This window comes from Mesitornis unicolor, unplaced genomic scaffold (genome assembly GCF_000695765.1).
Source record: "Mesitornis unicolor isolate BGI_N332 unplaced genomic scaffold, ASM69576v1 scaffold3435, whole genome shotgun sequence".
NCBI lineage: Eukaryota > Metazoa > Chordata > Aves > Mesitornithiformes > Mesitornithidae > Mesitornis > Mesitornis unicolor.
This window is the reverse complement of record NW_010183275.1, coordinates 2549-24317: the sequence shown is the minus strand read 5'-3', so window position 1 is coordinate 24317 and position 21769 is coordinate 2549. Positions and strand designations below refer to the sequence as shown.

The window sequence follows — 21769 nt, the reverse complement described above, 5'->3', positions numbered from 1 at the left end:
GACCATGTCGCCCCATTGCCTTTCCTCAGGCAGCTGTGGCCAAGTGGGCGGCGTGAGGGGATGCCGGGCTGGGCCTGGGCGGGAGAGCGGGCGACGGGGGCTGGAGCGGGCCTGGCGGGGCAACGCGGCCGTGGCTCTTTCTCCGTGCAGCACCGAGGCCGTCGTGGTGGAGAGACGGGCGGGCGGCGGCAGCGAAGCACCGTGTGTGTTACACCTGGAGTGCCGGCCGGCCGGCGCCGGGGAGATGGTCTCCGTCAGTATCCTGAGCGAGGCCCGGAACATGGAGGTGTATGCGGGCGAGGAGTACTGCGGGACCGGCCGCGGTGAGAGCCTGGGCGCCCTCCGGCCCCCGGGGTAAGTGGCGGCCTCTGGCCGCAGCCATCGCGGGCATCAGGGGTGCTTGGAGCGGGAGATGGGCGTCGGGGGGTTGCTTAACACAGTCTGGTCCTTCACTTACCGGCAATGTCGTTCTCTGTGTATCTGTAAGGTAAAAGACCTGGTGTCTGCACCACCCAGTTCAGTCTGTATTGGAGGTCTGCACACAACTGGCAGGGTCACTGGTGGCCTGATCAGATGCTGCCTCTGATGAAGATGTAAGGCTGCAGTTGTGCTAGTTGCATTTTTGTTCTTTTGTAACTAGCGAAACCTTTAATTCAGTAAGTTATAAAGTGCTACTCTGAAGCACTACTCTTCTGTTTTGTAAGACTGCAGAAGGAGTTAGGGCAGTTGCAACTTCGCTGTACTGTTTAATTTTCCTAGGCAACAAATCTGCTCATCTCTTTTATCTGATCTTTACCAAAAGTTCTCTTGTCTCTGATACGTAGTCCTCACACTTTGAGAACAAGAGAGAAAATAAAAAAGAACTATTTGTTTTCCCCTTCAATACTTTCTTCCATGCCTTGCCAGAAGGATTAAAGTGATGTCTGCTCTTTTGCTTTTAAGTCATTACACGGCACATCTGCTTATTAATTAGCTAAATAAAAACAGCCAACTCAGAGCCTCAGGGAAGGTGTGTGAATAACGTACTGAACCTCAAAAGCTTCTCTAGTAGATAAAGTACATAGGCATGCAAATCCTATTTTACTTATGTATCTGATTAAATTAAGGTGAATATAAGCATTAAACTGCTATAGCACATTAGAAACATGTTCCTGTCTTCTTTCTTCTCTAAATATTTACCACTATAGTGTATTTCTACTAAAGAAAAAAGTATTTTATATAGTGATGTCACAGCTCATTTATTTTATTTTTCTAGCGAAACTGAAAAGGTTACTTTATACAAAAAGTACTTTAAGTTCGAATGCCCTGCAGCCTCCTGTAGGATTAAGGTAGGGAGTTGAACAGAATTGTTTTACTTTTCTTTGTCCTTTTAATCACTTAATTGACTAAATTGCCTTGTTCTTAGTCAAATTGCTGGTTTTATACCCTTCATATAGTCACTTAAAAATCTGTTAGACAGCATTTTGTCTTGATAGCAGAGCTCTCCTTTTAAATTTGTATCACAGTTTTCTTTTTATGAAGACTTAATATTTCTGTGACAACTGTAATATTCTCTGAGCGGAAAAAAGAATTTCATGAACCAGAAAAACTGCAGCAGTGACTATGCAGTTAGAACTCTGATGCAGTAAAATAGCTTTATCATGATCTGTATGGCCACTGCTTTTAAATGCTTAGAAGATCAAGGCCTGATTTGTCTTTGGGTCATGCAGGCACCTCTGTTTCAGTCAAAATTTTTTGAAGAGCAATAGCAAGGAGAAATCGGCTTAATTTCCCTGGAAAAAAGTTCAGCATTGTTTTTGCCAAGCCTCGAAGAATAATGCATTATCCCATACATACAAAGAAAACATGAAAGTATTTGTTTTTCCTAACCAAAATATTTTTTTTCCTTCTTGCATAGCTGCTCTCCATTGGTGAGAAACAGAGAGTACTCATCAGTAAAATAATTGTAGAAGTGAAAACAGTGTCTGCAAAACTAGCAACTGATTTTCCTTCACTAGGCTCCAGCATAGATCTAGACAGAGTGCAAACTATAATGGAGTCTATGGGATCGAAGTTGTCTCCAGGTGCTCAGCAGCTCATGGACATGGTCCGATATCAGCAGAAAGTAAGTTATTATTATGCTTTTCCATAGACATAAATAGTACTGATCAGTGACCTTAACCTTCTGTAACAGTTCAGCATGTTCTAAACTGATTTGCTGAAAAAGATTTTTAACCCACGCTTTCTACCATTTTAATCCTGATTTAGCTATTGGCACCCTTATTTAAGGGAGTGCAATGAATGAAGGTTGTGTACTCAAGGAATCACTGTGCATACACAAAGGCCAGAGTTAAGAACTCTGCATCATTATAATTTTAAACTTCACTGCCACCCTACTCTCCTCGTGTTTGTTTTCATTGTCACTGCTTGTTAAGACTGTGGGCATGTTCCTTGTCACTCTTGCGGTGTAGGTAGAGTGATTAGTCTCTTTTATTGTTACTAAAAGCATGTCACCATCAACTAATGGGAACATGCTCTTACAGAGTGTTTATTTGATTTCAATCCTAATCCTGCAAAGCAGGCTATTTAAACAGAATTCTGAATCCATCTGATGTTAATAATGTTCAATCTTGGAGCCATAGGATGGTAAAAATGAAGTCGGTAAAACTGGTTTGTTACTTAGAGACTGACAAGATAATTAACATAATATGCACAGGGAAAATCTTTTTCTCTGCTTTTCCCTAAGAATATGATTCACAACTACTTTTAAAATCTTTACATCATGCTAGGAGAATGCTCTAATTATGAAGAGTTATAAAGCATCTATTATTATTGTGTAACTTCCAGTATATTTTAATATTTAAATATTAACCAATTTGTTTTTCTTTTCATCAGAACAGTTTACCTCTTGGAGACAAACTTAACTGGATCTTTGGGAAGCATTCAGACTTTGGAAGTGACCATGCAATAGATGGATTGCTCAGTGCAGCTGTTCAGACATCACGAGATCAATCAGCCAGCGAACCTTTGCCTGTCAAAAACCATGTAACAAGTGAAACAGAACATGAAGACTTAAAAATAAGTTGCGATCCGAACACGCAGCTACCTGAAAGAGGGGATTCTTCTGATTCTGAAAGACTTACTACCCAGCAAAATACGTTTGACCTCAGAAATTGTTTTAAAGTCATGGGATCTTTGCATACGCAGCAAGAAGCAAGCGAAACCCCAAATGTAGCTAACCCACAGGTGCTTCTTCCTTTTCTTCAAAACATATGTAGTCAGGTTAATCATCTTCGGCTAAAAGATGGGGATAGGCGTTTTGGGAAAAGTGCACTGACTAAAGAGGAAGGCATTCAGTGTGATGGGTAAGTTAAGTCTTGCACACTTATTAAACTAATAGTTTGACTGTATTTATTGAAAAGTTTAAAAAATAAAATACCTAATGTAAGCATTTTATTCTTGTTAACAGCCATAATGTGTCTTAAAATGTGTAGTTCTGAAGGCTGTGTGGTGATGAACATGATTACAGTGAATTTTTCAGATGAGCTGCTTGATTATAGGAGTTTTTTCAGAAAAAATAACATCAGTGTTGCTATTGAACTGTTTGTGTCTTTTGCCTCCACTTCACCTTTTATGGTTTCAAAAAAAGTATGATGTTTCTGCAATTCCATATACAAGTAGTTTGTCTTTCTTGTTCCTTACTACATTTTCATTTTGACTGCTTTTACCTCCTAAATTATTTTCTCTTCCTTTTTTCACACTGTGCCACAACCTTTCTGTTGTACTTAGTGTATCTCATCCTACTGATCTTTCCTGTCCCCCCCATTTGTTGGCATGAACAGTGCAAACTCTGTAGTAGTAGTAGTAGTGCACCCAGTTTTATACCTAAGGAACAGTACTGGAAATGGTGAGATGTAGGAATGGGGGTTTTAATATTCCTAGTTTGTGTAACTTTTGAAATGCTTTAGCTGAGAAGAAGAAAGCCTGCCACAAAATTAGAACTGTGTGTATACTGTTGAGTTATGTATAATAACTCAAGCATCTCCCTTATGAGGAGCAGCTGAGGGAGCTGGGTCTCTTCAGTTTGCAGAAGAGGAGAATGAGGGGAGACCTCATTCATGTTTATAAATATTTAAAGGGTGAGTGTCATGAGGATGGAGCCAGGCTCTTCTCAGTGACAAACAATGATAAGACAAGGGGTAATGGGCACAAACTGGAACACAGGAGGTTCCACTTAAATTTGAGAAGAAACTTCTTCTCAGTGAGGGTAACAGAGCACTGGACCAGGCTGCCCAGAGAGGTTGTGGAGTCTCCTTCTCTGGAGACATTCAAAACCCGCCTGGACGCCTTCCTGTGTAACCTCATCTGGGTGTTCCTGCTCTGGCAGGGGGATTGGACTGGATGATCTTTTGAGGTCCCTTCCAATCCCTAACGTTCTGGGATTCTGTGAAAATCCACACAACTAAGCTGTATAATGAGTAATTAAGCCTTTGAGAAAGTAAGGTTGAAAGAAGACAGCTGTGTACCCTAGCATGCTTACAAAAAAATCTGAGATTTAATAGGGCAAGGTATTTTACTTGTGCTAAAAACCTACTATAATCCAAAGTTTTTTGTCTAATAAATGAGATTTTACATTTAAAAGAAGTTCAAGTGCCCAGATCTCCTTCATGCTACCTGTCATTAAGAAATAGGTTATGTTTATTTTTGTATTTCTTCTTTTCACAGAGTCGAACAACAGCCCATTTGCTCCTATTTGGAAAAGATAATATCAAAAAATATGGATTTGATGGAGAAAAAACTAATGGACTATATCGATCGCCAAATCCAGGCTCTTCAGACACACATAGATAATAAAATGGTTCTCTTGATGGACTTGGTTCAGAACTCAAAGCCAAACAAAATTTCACAAGCGCACTATGATTCTAGCGAGGGGTTCTCTAATGGAGAGAGATAGATGCATGTAGATACAGGACTTCAACGTAAGTGATTTGAGGGCAATTATACTTTACAAAGCTTAGTATTTATGGAGATACAACTGTAAAGAACCTCGGTGTTGCTGACTTGCGTTTTGTTACTGTAATTTTATCCACTATTGTACACAGTTGCTAGTTTTATGAAAGATCTTAATGTGTGTTTTTTCCTAACTGTAAGAATTTTTTATGCCCTTTGTGGCTTATTTATTTAAAGAGCATTGCTTAAAGCCATATGAAACAGTTTCCCAGTTTCGGTTTGAACAGTGGAGAAGTACTCTAAATAAACCAAGTTACAGTTATCTTTTTACCTACACGTAATCGGTTCACTCTTTTTTTTGTCTTGGTATTTGATGTGTAACATGCTACCGGTAGAACAGAATGTGGTTTCTTTGTGCCTTTGGTTTATCGTAATGGCACTCCTGTTGAAGATGTTTATTACTCCATCTATAAGAGGAAGGGTAGTACTGGCATTGCCTGACTTAGGCTGTTGAAAGAGTCAGGTTTAGGGAGACATCCGAACTCAAACCCCAGCCTGGATTCTCTGAAAGCCTTACTGGCTGTACAGGCACCTGGGTTAGGAACCTATGCTCGTTAAGGGATATCTAAACCAAGATTATCACTATTTCCTTCTAAATTAATTGAACAACTGAAATGAATGTACATTTAGCAGACTTGTATTTATCCGTGTTTCATTATCCTAAGAAATGCAAATACTTCATTTGTGGTTCCTCTCAAGGGGACATTGTTGCCAGCTGGAAGGTACTGGGGTAGGATCTGCCACATTTCACCAACCTCAGGCCAGAGAAGTAACCTGACTGCATCATATTTAATTTAACCTGTTTGGATCAGTTCTGCTCTCATTTGGGGAGGCAGAAATGTGACTTGAAGTCAATCTTTTGTGGAAGGTCAGGCTTCGTACTTCGTTCTGTTTATTGCCACTTGAATTCTGGGCTATCCCATTTCACTTGAACTTAATGGTAAACTCCTAAGTTGGGTGCACAGGTGTTGGTTGTATTTGGTGTCTTAATGCACTGAGCAAAAGCTCTTCAAGGGGAAGCAAGCGCTGACTCGACAAGCAGCATAGGCACATAGAATCCAGTGTCTTTGTCTAGTCTACCTCATATTTTCTTTTTCTTCAGAAAAACTGATGTCTTTTGCAGACTGTCAGATCTTGATGGTAGCAACCCACAGGAGTAGATTTTGAAGAGAGGATAATTTGCTTTGAACAGACATCTCGCAGTTGTTCCTCAGCTTAACTCATGCCAGGTGCTGTTTCAAAGGGATTTGAAAAGAGATTTTTGTTTTTGTTTTTGTTATTTTTTTTTAAGAAAAAATGACCTAAGTTATCTTGTAATTCAGAAGTCACTTTATACCTGTAAAGTTTGGGTTTAGATGCTTGAGGTGGATGCTTATATTTTTTTTCAACTCAGTGGTTTAAAATAGAGCACTAGGTTGAGAGGTTTGGGTTGGGTTTTTTTTAATTACAAAAGAAGTTGAAATACGTTTCCAATCATTGTTTTATTCTAAGGCTCATAGTTTATTGATTTTTCAGTTGGTTTAGGTTTTTTTCCACCCTCTCCCTTCTTTGGGTGACAAATCTGAATAGAAATTGGCCCAAGTTCAAAATATCCTGAAGCAGTTAATATGAGCTCTGGAGTTTTTGGTAGCTATATCCCGCTTGGTGATTGCGATATTTTAGTATCACAGCTGCCACAATGATAATATTTGAAATTAAATTTAAGAGTGTAGAAACTGTATTGTTGCAGGTTCGGGGATTCTTCGGCATCTGCTTTAATGAGGGATTCTGTGAAGAGAAAAAACAAAGCAGGGTGTTTAAAGTTTGGAATACCATGTCATTTCAATGACAAGTAAGTAAGCAGTTTTTTCACATATTTTGCTTCTGAGGAGCTGACCCACACCAATTGCAGATTCTGAATCTGTAGTACTGAAGAGTTGTACAAATTTGTAATAAAGCAATTGTGCAAAAGAGCATCACAATGTCAACAAATTCTTTGATATCTCTGCAGCCAAATTTCTGCCAACCAATGATTATTGTTATCTTTTAGAACCAGATAGATGGGAGATGTTACTGAAGCAGAGGGGGGCAAAAAAAGACACTTTTGGTTCTAACCCTTTGCCTTCTAATGGTTTACTGGCTGGTCCTTGTTAAAACTCATTATTTTTCTGCACATCGTGGAAGATGCTATGAGTATTGTGCTTTGTAATACTTTGAGTGTGATCCGTTTGCATTTTAATCCTTTTCTCATTATAAATGTGTCTGGCTTCTAGCATGTGGATGCGAAGTCTTTCATTACTGAAATAAATGGGAGCATGTTTAAAATGCTGCTAGTGATCAGAGAGGATAATAATTATTAAAAAAAAAAGAAAATATGCTTATTTACTATAAGAACATGATTTATGCCAAGTATTTCTTAGATCTGACACCTAAAAGCGTGTGGCACAATGTGCTTTTCTCAGGTGAAGCTTTAGGCTCGATACAGTATGCCTGATTGGGGTGCTGAAAGCTTAGTTGTCTTATAAACAGCTTTGCAGCTCTGATTTAAAAGCGTTTTGCTTCTGATTTCTGCTCCAGTGGTTGCCCTCTTCGTGCTTTTGTTCTAATAGGCAATACAGTGCGAGGATTTAACCTAGCCTGGAATAAGTCATCTGTGTTTATCATCTGACATAGCTTTTCTGTGGTACCAGCATATAAAACTGAGTGGAATTGAGTGGTCTTGTTAGAAGATGCACAGGGTATAACAAAGCTTCATTATGACTGGGAATGTGCTTTTTAAGTAGTCTGTGGCTTCAAGAAATATGCTTCTTCCAAAAATGCCACACTTGAAAGTCTGAAATCTCACCATTCGTAACTCTTTCTGAGTACACAGTCAGGTCCTGGATAAACTGCTCCTGTAGCTAGGAGCAAGTACTGCTTTTTCTACTTCAAAGAGCACACCTTAATCCAGAAAGCCATCAGTCTGTCAGTGTGAAAAGTGCCTCTGTCACTTCACAAAACAAACTTCATCGAACCTGTCGCTCTGATGTCACATTAGTTTTGAACTAATGTAATTCATTACTGAAACAGAAGTAGTAGATTTACACAAGGAATAGCTTAACCAGGTTTTCAATGTATGTATCCTCTCACCTGAGCGATCAGCAGACCTGAGATCTCTTTTCAGGCGGATGGGACCTATTACGGTGTTAGTTTTCCACGTGTATGAAGACACAGCTCTTTTTCGCCTGGAGACGCAGCCTTCGGTACAGCGGGAGTTTGTGTCGCTGCTGTCACAAATTAAAACGTCACACTGGAGGTAAACTGATGGATGGCTCTGCAGGAACCTGAAGGTGTTGAATTTGAATCTTCCATAGTGTTCAAGTGGTGGGTAGGTTACAACAGTGTCATCTTTATTGCAGCTGCAACACAATTTACAGGTCTGTTAAAGGAGTCTACGTACAATCACAGAATCACAGAACGTTAGGGATTGGAAGGGACCTCAAAAGATCATCTAGTCCAATCCCCCAATAATTCTTGCTAATTACTATTAACTAATAAGAGCATTTAACTAGGCTGTTATTTTTACATGTGGACATACAATGATGTGCTTTTTTCCTCGCTTGTTTTCCTAGCTCTGTTTGTGTAATGCCTTTAAATTTCTATGAATTTTAGCATCCAACTGCAGTCTACTAAAGAAAAGTGGAAGAGAGACAAAAGAAGCTATGGTTGACATTTAGATTGCTACCTCACATATTAGGAGACAGTCATAAAACAATGTAGGGTCTTACCCACTTCTAATTAAGTCATACGTTAGCGATCCAAAATCAGCCTCTGGGGATGCCACACAGGTATCAACAAACACCAAAAGATTTGGGTCGGTGGAATGAAGACTGACTTGAGCAAAAAGAGTTTGGTTCAAGTCCACGTAATATGGGGAATGAAGTACAGCCTTGGAGAAGAAATCTGATTCATAGAATGACATGCTAACACTGTATCTTCCCACAGTGGTTATGTTTTGAATTACATTATTTTTCGTTGTGTAAATGACTTCTAAGGTTGAATTGTTTTCCATTTTGCATTTCACAATGATCTGTATGGTCTTTTGCCGGGTGACAACATTGCCGGTTGCAAAGAGAGAGACGATGTTGGTGTAAGTGATGCTCTGACCTTCATCCTGCAAAAGGAATCAGGGGAAGTGCTCAGTTGTGATGATGCGAGCAGCGCAGTTGACAGCAATTTGGCTAAAGCTACAAAACTGCCCAGCTATGCTTATCAGAGGCTCAAGATACCTTTCTAACATTGCGCTACTTCTGATAGCATGGCTTGAGGAGGAAATGAAACATTTGGGAATAACTTGTGGATTCTCTTGGACTTCCTTTGAAAGGCTCCCTGATCAGGCTCTTAAAGAGGAAAAATGTTCTTTCTCCTTCAAGACTGGAAACATGCAGTCAGATGAGCTAAGTGAAAGTAAATCTGCTGTTAGCTTATTCATGTGCTGTTCATAAACTCCTTTTATGAGCTCTTGTTATTCTTAAGCTGTTGTTTGCTTCAGAACTTTCTTCCCCCTTTACCTTTTTAGTTGTTCCACAGCTGGCTAATGGGAAGGAAAAGATCACCGAATCTTCTACAACTGGGCTGCAAGATGGATCATTCAGCTGTAGGTGAGTTTCGTTATAACCAAGGGAGGCCAGGTAAGACTTGCTCAGAACAATTTTCATGCTATCAGAAGAGCATGTAAGGGTTGGTGCTATTGATAGAGAAATAAGAGACAGAACAAAAGAAGAGTTACAAACCATGCTACGATCATCTCTCACTTGGCCTAAGCCTTGAATCTGTTGTATGGTTCTTGATGTGTCAGTCTGAAATAGCTTGTGTACATTTGAGGTCATGCAGAAATTGGAAGAAAATCTCATGCTTGGCTTAAAAAATGTTAAGATAAGTAAAACCATGTAAAATTCACTCTGAAAGTTTAATTTTAAATCAAGTAACAGAATGAATTTACAGCCTTTATAAAAGGGAAACAGCGTCAAAGTGCTGGTGCAGAATGGTGGAGGAGGAATTGATTTATGGCAGACATGAAGTTTTAGAGGCTCCTTTTGCACCTCAGTTAATGAGAAGATAGGCATGCAAACAAATGGAACCAATAAGGAAAATGGTCCAGCTTTAGGAGAAAGGAAATTACAACATACGTGAACCCTGTCTGACTAACCAGTGTAGACCATTTTCCTCTGTATCTCAGGGAACAAAAACATTTGAACTAACCAGTCAAAAAAAGTTTATCTTTGCATCTCTTGGATGGTAACAATGCCTGCTTTGCCTAAAAGAAGGGAAAACTCAAATTTTCAGTGGTGCTAGCCAGAAAAAGGACCAAAAAGTGAAAGAACAGGATTCCTTTTGCAGATGGCTGAGGTAATAATTTATGCCCAGTAGGTGAGACTAATGAGATTTTTTGTATTTAAAGAAGGTTAATAACTAGCAATAAAAAGACTTAAATCCTCAATATCAGCCATCAGTTCTTTTTGATACTTGTAAGGAAAGGAAGAATCGTATGTGAGAATAAGAAAGAGCATCCTATTGATGTAGCAAGTGTACTTACTGTCAGGCTCCACAGGACCTGCCAGAGGAATAGTGGTGTACTGAGCAGAAAACCCTCTGTAGGAGTTGGCATAGTCTGTAGAAAGCACGACTGTCATAACATTTGAGGAAGATTCAAATGTGGGCCGATCACGGCCACATACTTTTCCTAGTAAGCCAGTGTTAGTGGTGGGGCCATCATAGACTGCTGTAAAGTCAAACTGGCAGTTTTTGTTTAGTTCCAGGCTGTAGATGGAGAAAAGAAATAATTACAGGGAAGTCCAAGTATAGAGAATATTGCTTATACTGGATAGGAGATCCAGTGCAGGTGAGCGTTGGATGAATTCCAGACAACTGAAATAAAAGAATGGAGAATAAAAGGAAATATCCTCATGAAAAGCACCATCTGTACTGTGGTGGGTGGATAATGCCAAAGCAACATCTTGGAGGGCAGTGGTCAAGGTAACCATTTCCTATAGAATCCTATACCTTTCATGCTGACTTCTTACACTGCATTCTGCAGCCTGAATATCTCAAACAATGTTCTTGAAGATTCTGCCATTTGAATCCACTTGGTCTTGAGGCTTTCCTCCACGCACAGTGTCAACTCATGCAGGGAAAGCCAAAAAAGGGGCTATCATCCCACTACATGTGGGAGACCGACCCTCATAAAGAACCATGTGGGTCAGGAAAGTCCATGCTAGTGTGGTTTCCTTGTGCCAATGCATCCATTAGCACTTATACTTGGAAATACATAAGCCAGTGCTATGCTATCTTCTCAGCATTGCTGGCCATTGGGCAAAGAAAGATGTACTTAGGGCAATATTTTCTTTATTCTTTTGAATTTCTGTTCTAAATTGCAATTACAGTGCACGTGATGGTTTTAAACTGGTTCCTTATTTAGCAAAAGCTTTAGTTGTACTGATGAATTTAAGTTCAGATCATTCAGGCTAGCTTAAAATAGACCAGCACCTCATGGCTAGTCACCTGAAATGCTTTCTGCAGTACGGTTGGCACTGCAGTACCTATAGGGTAATAGATAGTGATGTGGAACACATTGTAATTACTTTATCGTAAGAGTTGGCAAAACACATTTGTTTTCCAAGTGTCCTAGAAGTCTGAAAGCACTTCTGCTTCCTGTATTTAAAGTAATGGCTTTATAGAGAATGAAAAGAAGAGTAATAGAACATTAGAGCATTTACTCACAAGAAATCCTGGAACTCTAAGTTTATCTTGGAGTTTTTTTCTGTTTGTATGTGCCAGACGCAGTATGTAAATCCAGGGTAAGATGATGGGTAGTTGGGGCTGGTAAGTGTCCCACTGGGACCAGTTAATTGTCCCCCACAATTTTCAACTTCTGAAAAGAGTAGATACATTGTTATTAACATAATGGTATATATAGTGAACCATTAAAAAATAAAGACCTAAAGTTATATACCTAGCTGGGTTGTTTCTTTAGGATTCCATTCCTCTAGAAATTATTAGAGGTACTAAAGATATCAAGAGTTTCAGATGGGATGGATGTTCCAAAATACACCACAGTGACAACAGACTTTATCTGTGAGGCACATTGTAATCACGGAATCATAGAATACCAGGTTGGAAGGGACCACAAGGATCTTTTAGTCCAGCGTCGACGTGAGATGGCTGTAGGTGAGTTAGCTTTGAAACTGTGAGCAATGTGGTTATATGGCACAATGGCATCCTGGGGTGTATCAGAAGTGGTGGTTGTAGGTCAAGAGAGGTTCTCCTTCCCCTCTACTCTGCCCTGGTGAGACCGCCTTTGAAATACTGTGTTCAGTTCTGGGCCCTCAGTTCGAGAGGGACAGGGAATTGCTTGAAAGAGTCCAGCAGGGCCGCAAAGATGATGAGGGGAGTGGAGTATCTCCTGCTGAGGAGCGGCTGAGGGAGCTGGGGCTCTTGAGCTTGGAGCAGAGGAGACTGAGGGGTGCCCTCATTCATGGGGATCCATTTGGAAAGGGCAGTGTCAGGAGGAAGGAGCCAGGCTCTGCTCTGGGATGTCCAATGCCAGGACAAGGGGCAATGGTCCCAAGCGGGGGCGCAGGAGGTTCAAGCTGAACATGAGGACAAACTTTGTTAGTGTGAGGGTTATGGAGCATGGCCCAGGCTGCCCAGAGAGGTTGTGGAGTCTCCTTCTCTGCAGACATTCAGAAACCGCCTGCATGTGTTCCTGTGTGGCTGCTCTGGTGATCCTGCTCTGGCAGGGGTTGGACTGGATGAGCTTTCGAGGTCCCTTCCAACTTCTGAGATTCTGTGATTCTGTGATTTGCATTTTGGCTAAATCAGGTACCATCTTGAAAAACTGGTAATGAAGATGCTACACCAGCCAAAAGAAACCCTGAGAGACTACAGTAGAGAAATCTATAAGGCCTTGGTCATGGTCTATGTGGAAATGCAAAATCTTCACCTTTGAGAGACGTTTTACTCAATAGACAAAGGCAAAATAAAATCAGGTCAGTGGAAACCTCAGAAAGATAAATGTAGAGCAGGAATAAGTCACAGTTTGTCAGCAACAAAGTTAAACACTGGAGCAGCATAACCTAGGATGTGGTAACTACACAATTGAAACTTTTAAGAGCTTAATACCATGCCCTTCAGACCAGCAGAAGCACAGGAACTGGTCATATGCTAAGACTGATTTTGTCCAAGCTGTTCTTGGTTTAAGGATAAACGGTAAGGACCTTTTTGAATGAGAACCCTTACTGACTTGTGACCTGTAGTCGGCAGGAGTTCTGACCAGGTGGGCATATTCTCTTTCTGGGCAAATGCTACAGTATTAGCAAACTGAGTAAATTTAATAGAAGCCTGTAAGTAAAAGGAGAGTCCCATAATGTCTTCTTTGCAATCTTTTTTCTGAGTAAAACTTAACTTTTTAGGCTCCGTGCAAGTGCGCTGTTGTTTTGCTGCCTCTTTCATTTCACTGATTTCTCCCCACACCATTCAAGATTCTGTTAATAGTCTCTAATTGCTGTCTCAAACTTGCCCTTAATGAGAATCTTTCTTTTAATGCTGCAAGTCAAATGGTGTTTAATGACTGCATTAGCTCCCAACTTACTTGTATCTGGTGAAAAGAAATAATAGAAGACAAAGAAATTTCGTTTGAAAGCCTCGGAGTTTGTTGTTATGCGAAAAGTTAAACTGGCTGAAGATGATTCGAGTACTGGGACTGCATCGGTGTCATTACATATTTGTCCAAGGAGAGATGAATTAGTTGAGGGACCATCATACACTTTAATACTTTCTGTTTCACAGCTTGAAGGAGGGGCAAATCTATATAAAAAATACAAAACAAAACAACATGAAGAACTACCTATGCTCACTGATAGATATACTGGCTCTTTGGAGGCCATGACACAGAATCAATAAGCATTTTACTAAATGAAATACGGAGAAATATTTGGAGGCAGTATTTTTCTGTGCTGTATTCTGATGGAATGGAAGTGTACAAAAGCATCTAGAGGAAATACTTACTTAAAATTGGAGAAAATGAGCCTAATTGTTTGATTTGTATTCCTCTGAATTTGCCAGACGCAGTCCGCATTTGCATCTAGTTCAATCGTGAACGCTTTGTTGAGGTCTTGAAGCGAAGCACCACAGCGAGGTGAGCCTATTGAACAGCAACAAAAACAGCTTGCAAGGGTGTTTCTCAGGTTTTCTCATGCAATAGTGTTTAATCCTGTTTCAATCCATCCAGAATTTTTGCATCATGGAACAGACCTGCAAAACGTTGTGCTAATTTTTTTTTTTTTAAATTTGTATTACTGCAGTTTGAGAGAATGAAATAGTGAAGTAAGTTTAGAGTCTTGAAGCGAAGCACCACAGCGAGGTGAGCCTATTGAACAGCAACAAAAACAGCTTGCAAGGGTGTTTAGAAGTTTAGAAAATACTTTTTATCCTCGTTTTCCTAGTAGCAGAGAAAAAGGGGACTTAGGGCCTCACAAAGCACACATGAAGCCAATGGCGAAACTGGAAATGCCAAGTGATAAAGGACACCTCAGCAACGCTTCTGCAAGGTTGGTGGCCAAAACTCCTTAAACCTCCTGTCTTCCCCCCACACTGAATTCCTGAAGATCATTGAATCCATTGAATCTGAGGTTCAGCCCTCAGTTTAAAAGCATTTGGGAGCCTACGCTCAGGGAATCAAAAAAGCTTTTCAGATTTGAGCTTCTGAAGGACAATGTGTGGACTTGCTGTATATTTGCTGCTGTGTACAGTTCTGACTCTCCATCCCTGAAAGGTTACTGCTAAACAGGGAAAGCTTCAGAAAACAGCAACAAAGATGATCAAAGGTTTAATTTAGCTTCCAGACAAGGACTGAAGCATTTTGGGGCAGAAGAGAGATACCTAGGGGAGAAAGGAGGTGTTGGAGGTTTGTAAATTCGTGAAAAGCCTTAATATGAGATATTATCTTCTAATACAGTAACTCACTGGTCTGGAACGAAACCAGTGAGCTCTGGTTTTGAAACAAACTACAGGAACTGCATCTTTGCAGGTGGATCTTTGCTGCAAGGTGGTGTGGGTGATAAGAGTTAAACACCAAACAGGTCAAATCCACGAAAGAAAAAGCCTTTGGTAACTATTAAACACAAAGGTAACACTTCCTCTCTGTTCCTGAAGTCCTGAACCATTTCTGTTGGTGGCTGGGAGTGTATTCTGCGAAAGTTTTATGCAGATTTGTAGTTATATTCTCACCTTAGCGTCCTCTTTTGACTGTTACTGGGGTCAGGATGCGAGGCTAGATGGACTTTGACCCAATCCTTTTATGAAAAAACCCAAATAATCTGTGGGTGTCATCACTGACATCACTTAATGCATGTTAATAAGTCATGAACCAGTTGCAGAAATTACCATTATACAGGAAATTTTTTCTAAAGTTTGTAATCCAGTATGAGGATAAGATCTGCTTTCTACTTTAACATTAATCTAAAATAAATTGTCTAAAACAGCGGGAAGAATTTCCTATGCAGTGTATGCAGTCCCAGAGGAAAACAAACCCAAACAAACAGACTTTCTGATGAGCTCCAAAGGCAAAAGAAAGGGTTAGGAGAGACCTTTCTTGTCACATCTGAAACCTCTCAATTCTAAGAGCATCCCAAGGCCAGCTTTGCCCTATGCTCTCTCTGCGTCCCTCTGGGCTCTTTTGTAGCCAGGCACCACTAGAACAGCCCTGCAGCAACACATAATTATCCTACAGTAGCTACCCACAGTTAATTTGGTAAATTAGCTGACTTGAGCACAGAATTTATCCCAAACTGAGCAACAAATGATCGCTGATTGCTTCTGATTGAACAAAGGAAAAATGAGCAAATAAAAGCAACCGTTTCCCACTTAAATCACTTCATTCCTGTTACTCAAATATGGTATTAATTTATAACTGCAAATTTCAATTCCAGACTAAAATCTCTTCAATTCAAGTTCTTAAATTAAAAATTTTCCATAGAAAGTCATTTATTGCCAATTGTTTTTTTGTTTTATTAAGCGTTTTTAACACTTGCTGGCACATTAAGGTGTTACTGTTGTGCAGCAGTACATAAATAAGATGCACTTCTAGAGACGTGTTTAATAATCTTCCCTTCAGCTGCCTATAAAATACCTGTTGTGCAAAAACTAACAAAATTTCACAGGTGAAGAAAAGACTGGATTTCCATACCAGTGAGGACTATTGAGTTGTCTCCAGCGAGAGCTACAGCAGCCAAGAGGGACAGGAGGAGGAACTGCCTGGGCGCCTGCATTTTGGTGGCAGCTGGGGAGGTGAGGCTTTTCTAACTTTTATACCCCCTGCTGTTTCCTAATCATCTTTTGTTACACGTTGTCCCGGAGGGAGGACTTAATCTCTCAGTTTCTGTTTCTTTTTAGCAAATATGAATGAGAAAGTAACAGGTGTGACCAATTTTTTTTGGTATGTACCATGTAGAGTAAGTTTAATGGTGCTTTCATCAGCTCTGTGAGCTCAAAGCACGTTTTTCTGCTGATTTCATTCAGTGTCGGTTCAAGTGTGTTGAGATCAATGGGAATGTTCTGGAAGGGATTGCAAGATGCCCTTGGCAGATGCATTCATCACTTGGCACAGCAGGAGCTTGGGTTTTCCCACCTGCATTTTGACACCTATCCCTTAAGGTTACACTGGGCAAATCATTCCCCATCCTTGCTGAGGCTTCCTCAGGTTGTAATGTGGGGTTATTGTAATAGAGTCATCAGGAATAATAATTTCCTGTTGCTGAAGCATCCATAAACAAGGCCAGGTTCATGTTAGTCACAGATTTAAAAGATGATTGCACTGCAACCACTTTGCAGATAAAACTTCCTTAGTCTCACAATAGCAGCTACGAAAAAAAGGCATCAAACTTTGCTACTTTGTCTTTCCATCATGACCAAAGCTCTTCAAATTCAGAGTATTTCTTGCTGCAGCAACAGATACTCAAAGTTTCAAGCTTCTGGAGGCCATGCTGGTGCCAGTGCCACAGATGTGCGGTTACCCTGACCTTGAGGGGGGCAGTGCAGTGCCTGCCTGGTGCGTGAACAGCCAGCACTCACATGGGAGTCCAGTGTTGAGATCCTTTCCAACACGGAGAGCAGGTATCCCACAGCTGTGCAAACAGGCATACGTTCCAATTTTCTAGAAAAGTCCAATGGCAACACAGATGAAACACATCCAGGTACCTTTCTTTCATAAAACCATTCTTTTGTGCAAAAAAAGGGGTTTTTTCTTTTTATAAAACAAACTGAAATATGCATCTGTAATGATTTTGCATTTCTAATCTCAGACCTATGTCTTCTTTAAACAATTCTCTCTGATTTTTTACTCCAAGGATCTTGAATGCAACTCTCTCTTCATCATGTCAATGTACTTATACTGCCTTTAAACGTGGAGGCATTGAATACAAGTATAAAGATGTTGCATAGCATTTAAATTCCCTTTAGCTTCTGGAAATGCTAAATTTGCATTTACTCTGCATAGCCTTTCATTTCTTCAGCCTACACACATACTTGCAAGGAAAGTTTGAATTCTAACATCTACTTTGAACCCATTTTATTGTGTGAACTGGTGTGTGGAGCCTTTTTACTCAGTCAGAACAAAGTAAAAAGTATCTATGACTATGACAGCCTGCTAATTTACTCTGGTAGTTGTAGTCAAACTGTTTGGAATTATTTGTATATGAATGATTAGGACACTTTCTTACACTGGATTTGGTATTAAGGGTCTGCCCTAAGGAGTGGCCCAGTGTTTCTGAAGAGCTGAGCCTCTGCTCACACTTGAGTCTGGCTGGCAGCTCCACTGATCCGAGTCTGTGGTGCTGCTGCTGCTGCTCCATGTGCTCAGGCTACAAAGCTGAGCAACCAAACTGTTTACAAACCTTGTGCTAAGCCTGTGTTCTGATAGTGTGATGTGTTTGATATCAGGTGACGCTGAAATATTAATGGCCTGCTTTGAATTTCCTCTCCTACCTCAAAAGAAGATGACCAGCAAGTCTTCATGACAGTCCTTTAAGATGGGTACAGAAGGTGTTTTACAATAGCAGATCCTCAGAACAAATTAAGGTGCATTTTGGTACAAAGGAACAAGGATTCAGCTGTTGTGACACTTATTTACAGGCACTTTCTCTCACTGCCTGCAGCTGGAAGTGCAGCAGCAGGGAAAATGTGATTTCAAGCACTTTAAGTCATTATTTGTGAGAGGCAGAGCGGCGGGGTTATGAAAGTGATGGAGTTGTGTATGAAGTAAGTGTGATTAGGAAATAATCTGGCTCAGGACGGGCATTGTGGTCCTGCAGGATGAGGGCTTTGGCTGTGAGCCTGCTCAGTGATGCCAAGGCTTAACCACCAGGTAAGAGCTGTGATCTGCAGCCATCATGGGAGATCTGCATGATTTTGGCATTTGAAAGCTGGCAAAGTTATTCAGAGAAGCCGAGTTTCAGAATGACTCTAATGCCTTTTTTGAAGGTATGAAGCATGAAAGGAAAAGTTGCTGAAAGTTGATTTTTCTGTCTTGTGTGGTACAGCCCCTACATGCTGGCCATCTGTATTCAGTACAGAGCCTCTCATGATGAGTTTGAGTAATCTGTGCATACTCACTGTGTGGAAACTGAGTGTTGGCCTTAAAGATACTTTTCACACTCAGGCCAAGTTCACCAGACTATCAAAATTTAGTCCTGATGTGACTGCGAGACTACTGTGCAATTCTGCAATCGACTGCCAACATATTTTTCTTTATTACGAATTGAAAATTATTATTTTCCTTTCTTTCACCAAGTCATTCCAAGTAGGACAATTTAACATTAAGTTGCAGAAACTCTGGGCTCAAAGTGATATCATTTGAACAGATATTGGAAGAAAAAGGTTGAAGCAAAGGTTTATAATGAAGTAAACTTAGAGGTAGATTTTGTTACAGGTCTACTCTCCAGTAATATAAACTGACATGGAAAGATCATGATAGTTTACAGAGACTATATCTCAGTACATGTACAGTATTTTTTCCAAATATTTCTCAGCTCATGTTTAAGATAATTGCTCAGACATTATTGGTTACAAGGGATGCTTATCCTTTGATTTGTGTCTCTGTGTGAGCTCAGACAGCAGCTCTGTGACATGTGCAGTTGTAGAGCAGATTAATCTTCCTTAAATGCTCAGAATATAAGGAGTTGGAAGAGACCTCAAAAGCTCCCTCAGTGCAACCCCTGCCAGAGCAGGATCACCGGAGCAGTCACACAGGAACACGGTTTTGGGTGTCTCCACACAAGGAGACTCCACAACCTCTCTGGGCAGCCTGGGCCATGCTTTGGCACCCTCACAGTAAAGAAGTTTTTCCTCATGTTCAGGTTGAACCTCCTATGCTCCAGCTTGGGACCATTGCCCCTTGTCCTGGCATTGGACATCCCAGAGCAGAGCCTGGCTCCTTCCTCCTGACACTCGCCCTTTACAAATCGATCCCCATGAAGGAGGGCACCCCTCAGTCTCCTCTGCTCCAAGCTCAGGAGCCCCAGCTCCCTCAGCCGCTCCTCAGCAGGAGATGCTCCACTCCCTCCATCATCTTTGTGGCTCTGCTGAACTCTTTCAAGCAGTTCCTGTCCTTCTTGAACTGAGGGCCCAGAACTGAACACAATATTGCAGATGTGGTCTCACCAGGGCAGAGTAGAGGGGAAGGAGAACCTCTCTTGACCTACAACCACCACTTCTGATACGCCCCAGGATGCCATTGGCCTTCTTGGCCACAAGGGCACATTGCTGGGTCATGGTCATACTTGCTGTCCACCAACACCCCCAGGTCCTGTTCTGCCTGGCAGCTCCAGCCACTCGTCCCCAAGCCTGTAGCACTGCATAGGGTTATGTTTGAGTTATTCAGTACAATGATGAGACCTGGAAGAACTGTGAGAGGGAAGCAAAGTCCTGACGAGAAAAAACAGCCATCCAATTAATCTTTGTCACTGAGAGTATTTTATTGAAGTTTATGGCTTTTACAAATCTGGAATATAGATCCAAAAGATCTGAAATTAAGGAACACAAGTACAGTTAAGATTAAGAAACCTTTAGATTTACATCCCTTAGTATAATGTATTTTGAGAAATTAGTAGCAGATGTGCAACACACTGGTCACATATAAACAATCCACATGATTTTTTTTGGTCAGAAGAAACATTATTGGGGCTGTTATTATTTGGAGCGGATAATAATAATGACATCTTTACTTGCGCTTCTTTTGCCTCTCATATAGCCGTGGTGGTACTGGAAAGAATGATTGTATCTGTCGCACTGTAATACTCTGCACCGTAGGCAAACTCTTGGGTATGTGTGTGCTCTGTAGTTGAACTGGATGATCCTATTGCCTGGTGAATAGTAGTTCCCACAGGCTGGGTCCCTTACGCACCTGGGAAAAGAAAAAGGGAGAAAACCCACAATTGTTGTACAAAAATTGTGACCTGGTTACTGAGCCCATTTGTTTCATTAGTTACAAGAAACTCTCCTTCAGATATTTTATCTGTGAAGTTATTAATGATTCAGAGCACAAAACTCCTGAACACAGATGGCAACTGTATGGAACTTAAATGTGTATGTTGGTATAAGATGTAATACAACTTATAGAAATGTCACCCATGTATGTAAATATATAAATGTAAAGCACCTGATGGAATATTGAATGTGTGAGAGAGTTACTGTGTAGGCCTGTTATCTTTCTGAAGTTATTTTTTATTTCAACTTTAGACTTTATGAAGAGCTATGCAGAAACATTTGCATATTTCAAATCAACAAAAACTCTTTCATCAGATGCTTCATCCTTCTCTAAATTTTTTATATAATTTGTGAAATACCTTCTGTGAATTTATAGCAGTTCTTCTCTAGCAGGATATTAGGGTGAATTAAATGTGAAAAGCCAACTAATAAAGCTGTGTTTTTATCCTATTAGGTGGTTCATTTAAAATCCTGCTGCTTCTTGCAAGTGAGTGCTCAAATATGTTCTGGGTCTGTGTATCTTTGGTGTATGTGTTTGTTTTTGTCCATGTGAAGTCAATCACATATGAGGAATTATTTGGAAATGGCTGTTGAGATTTTCCTTACCCCCTTCTGACTAAATCAGATGCCACAGTCCAAAGCCATGAAGCTTTGGAAAGAGGGTGAGATTTGGCTCTGTGCTGTAGAGGGTAGCATTAATTAACAAGTCTTGGTTTGGCTGAACATGCTAAAGCCCTCACTGCCTTTGAAAAAGATGGTGAATCATAAAAGGCAAATGTGACAATAAATCGTCTAGATGGAGTTTCCTGGTGTGGAAACTCTGTAACACTAGGTAACTTTTGGGCACCAGCGTTCCTGTGTGTTTAGCAGTCAAGGTTTGGCAAGAGAAGTTGTATTCCTCCTGTAGAAGTTGCCAGAAACAGATCCTTCCACTGTTGGAATAGGTCATGGTGTGATGGGCTTTGAGTTTAGCACTGCAAAGTACGGCCAAAACCTTTTCCTGAATGTCTCTAGAAAGTCAAGGAAGCTGAGGGGTATCAGGGCTCAGCTACACATGGTGAGAGGATCCCAGGACACCCGAGGTGGCCCAACTGTAGGTCCCTGCTGAGGACATTGCAGAGTTGTGAGAAAGTCTGCAGAGCCATGCGAGATAAGAGGTGAAATTACTGATGAATCAATTACTCTTGATTTGGGTTCAGTTAGCTCAAGGCCTCCAGAGGGAAAACACCACCATGGACAGGTAGTAAGGGGAAAAAAAAAACCTATGGAGAATGGCAGCTGA

General features: G+C 40.7%; 2 protein-coding genes across 2 annotated transcripts; one reads left to right on the top strand and one right to left on the bottom strand.

The window, feature by feature from the left end:
• Positions 1–244: 244 nt before the first annotated feature.
• LOC104534636 (chromosome unknown open reading frame, human C10orf88) lies at positions 245–4933 on the top strand. The gene is made up of 6 exons (XM_010184055.1): positions 245–354; positions 1256–1328; positions 1898–1910; positions 1998–2104; positions 2875–3344; positions 4705–4933. Exons 1-6 carry the CDS (start codon positions 245–247, stop codon positions 4931–4933), a joined length of 1002 nt encoding a protein of 333 aa, XP_010182357.1.
• Positions 4934–6591: 1658 nt separating this feature from the next.
• CUZD1 (CUB and zona pellucida-like domains 1) lies at positions 6592–20404 on the bottom strand (the record flags this gene model as incomplete). Its single annotated transcript, XM_010184056.1, has 10 exons — positions 6592–6756; positions 7585–7667; positions 8098–8366; positions 8736–9121; positions 9519–9694; positions 10544–10767; positions 11728–11878; positions 13598–13812; positions 14014–14149; positions 20226–20404. Coding segments are annotated over 10 exons (1984 nt in total), but the record flags the coding sequence as incomplete, so codon positions are not given.
• Between the last annotated feature and the right edge of the window lie 1365 nt (positions 20405–21769).

Bases quoted from the DNA above. Each gene is read 5' to 3' on its own strand.
- LOC104534636 (XM_010184055.1), top strand. From the start codon at position 245: ATGGTCTCCGTCAGTATCCTGAGCGAGGCCCGGAACATGGAGGTGTAT. The intron at 355-1,255 runs GTAAGTGGCGGC...TTATTTTTCTAG, and splicing joins GGCGCCCTCCGGCCCCCGGG to CGAAACTGAAAAGGTTACTT. The intron at 2,105-2,874 runs GTAAGTTATTAT...TCTTTTCATCAG, and splicing joins TGGTCCGATATCAGCAGAAA to AACAGTTTACCTCTTGGAGA.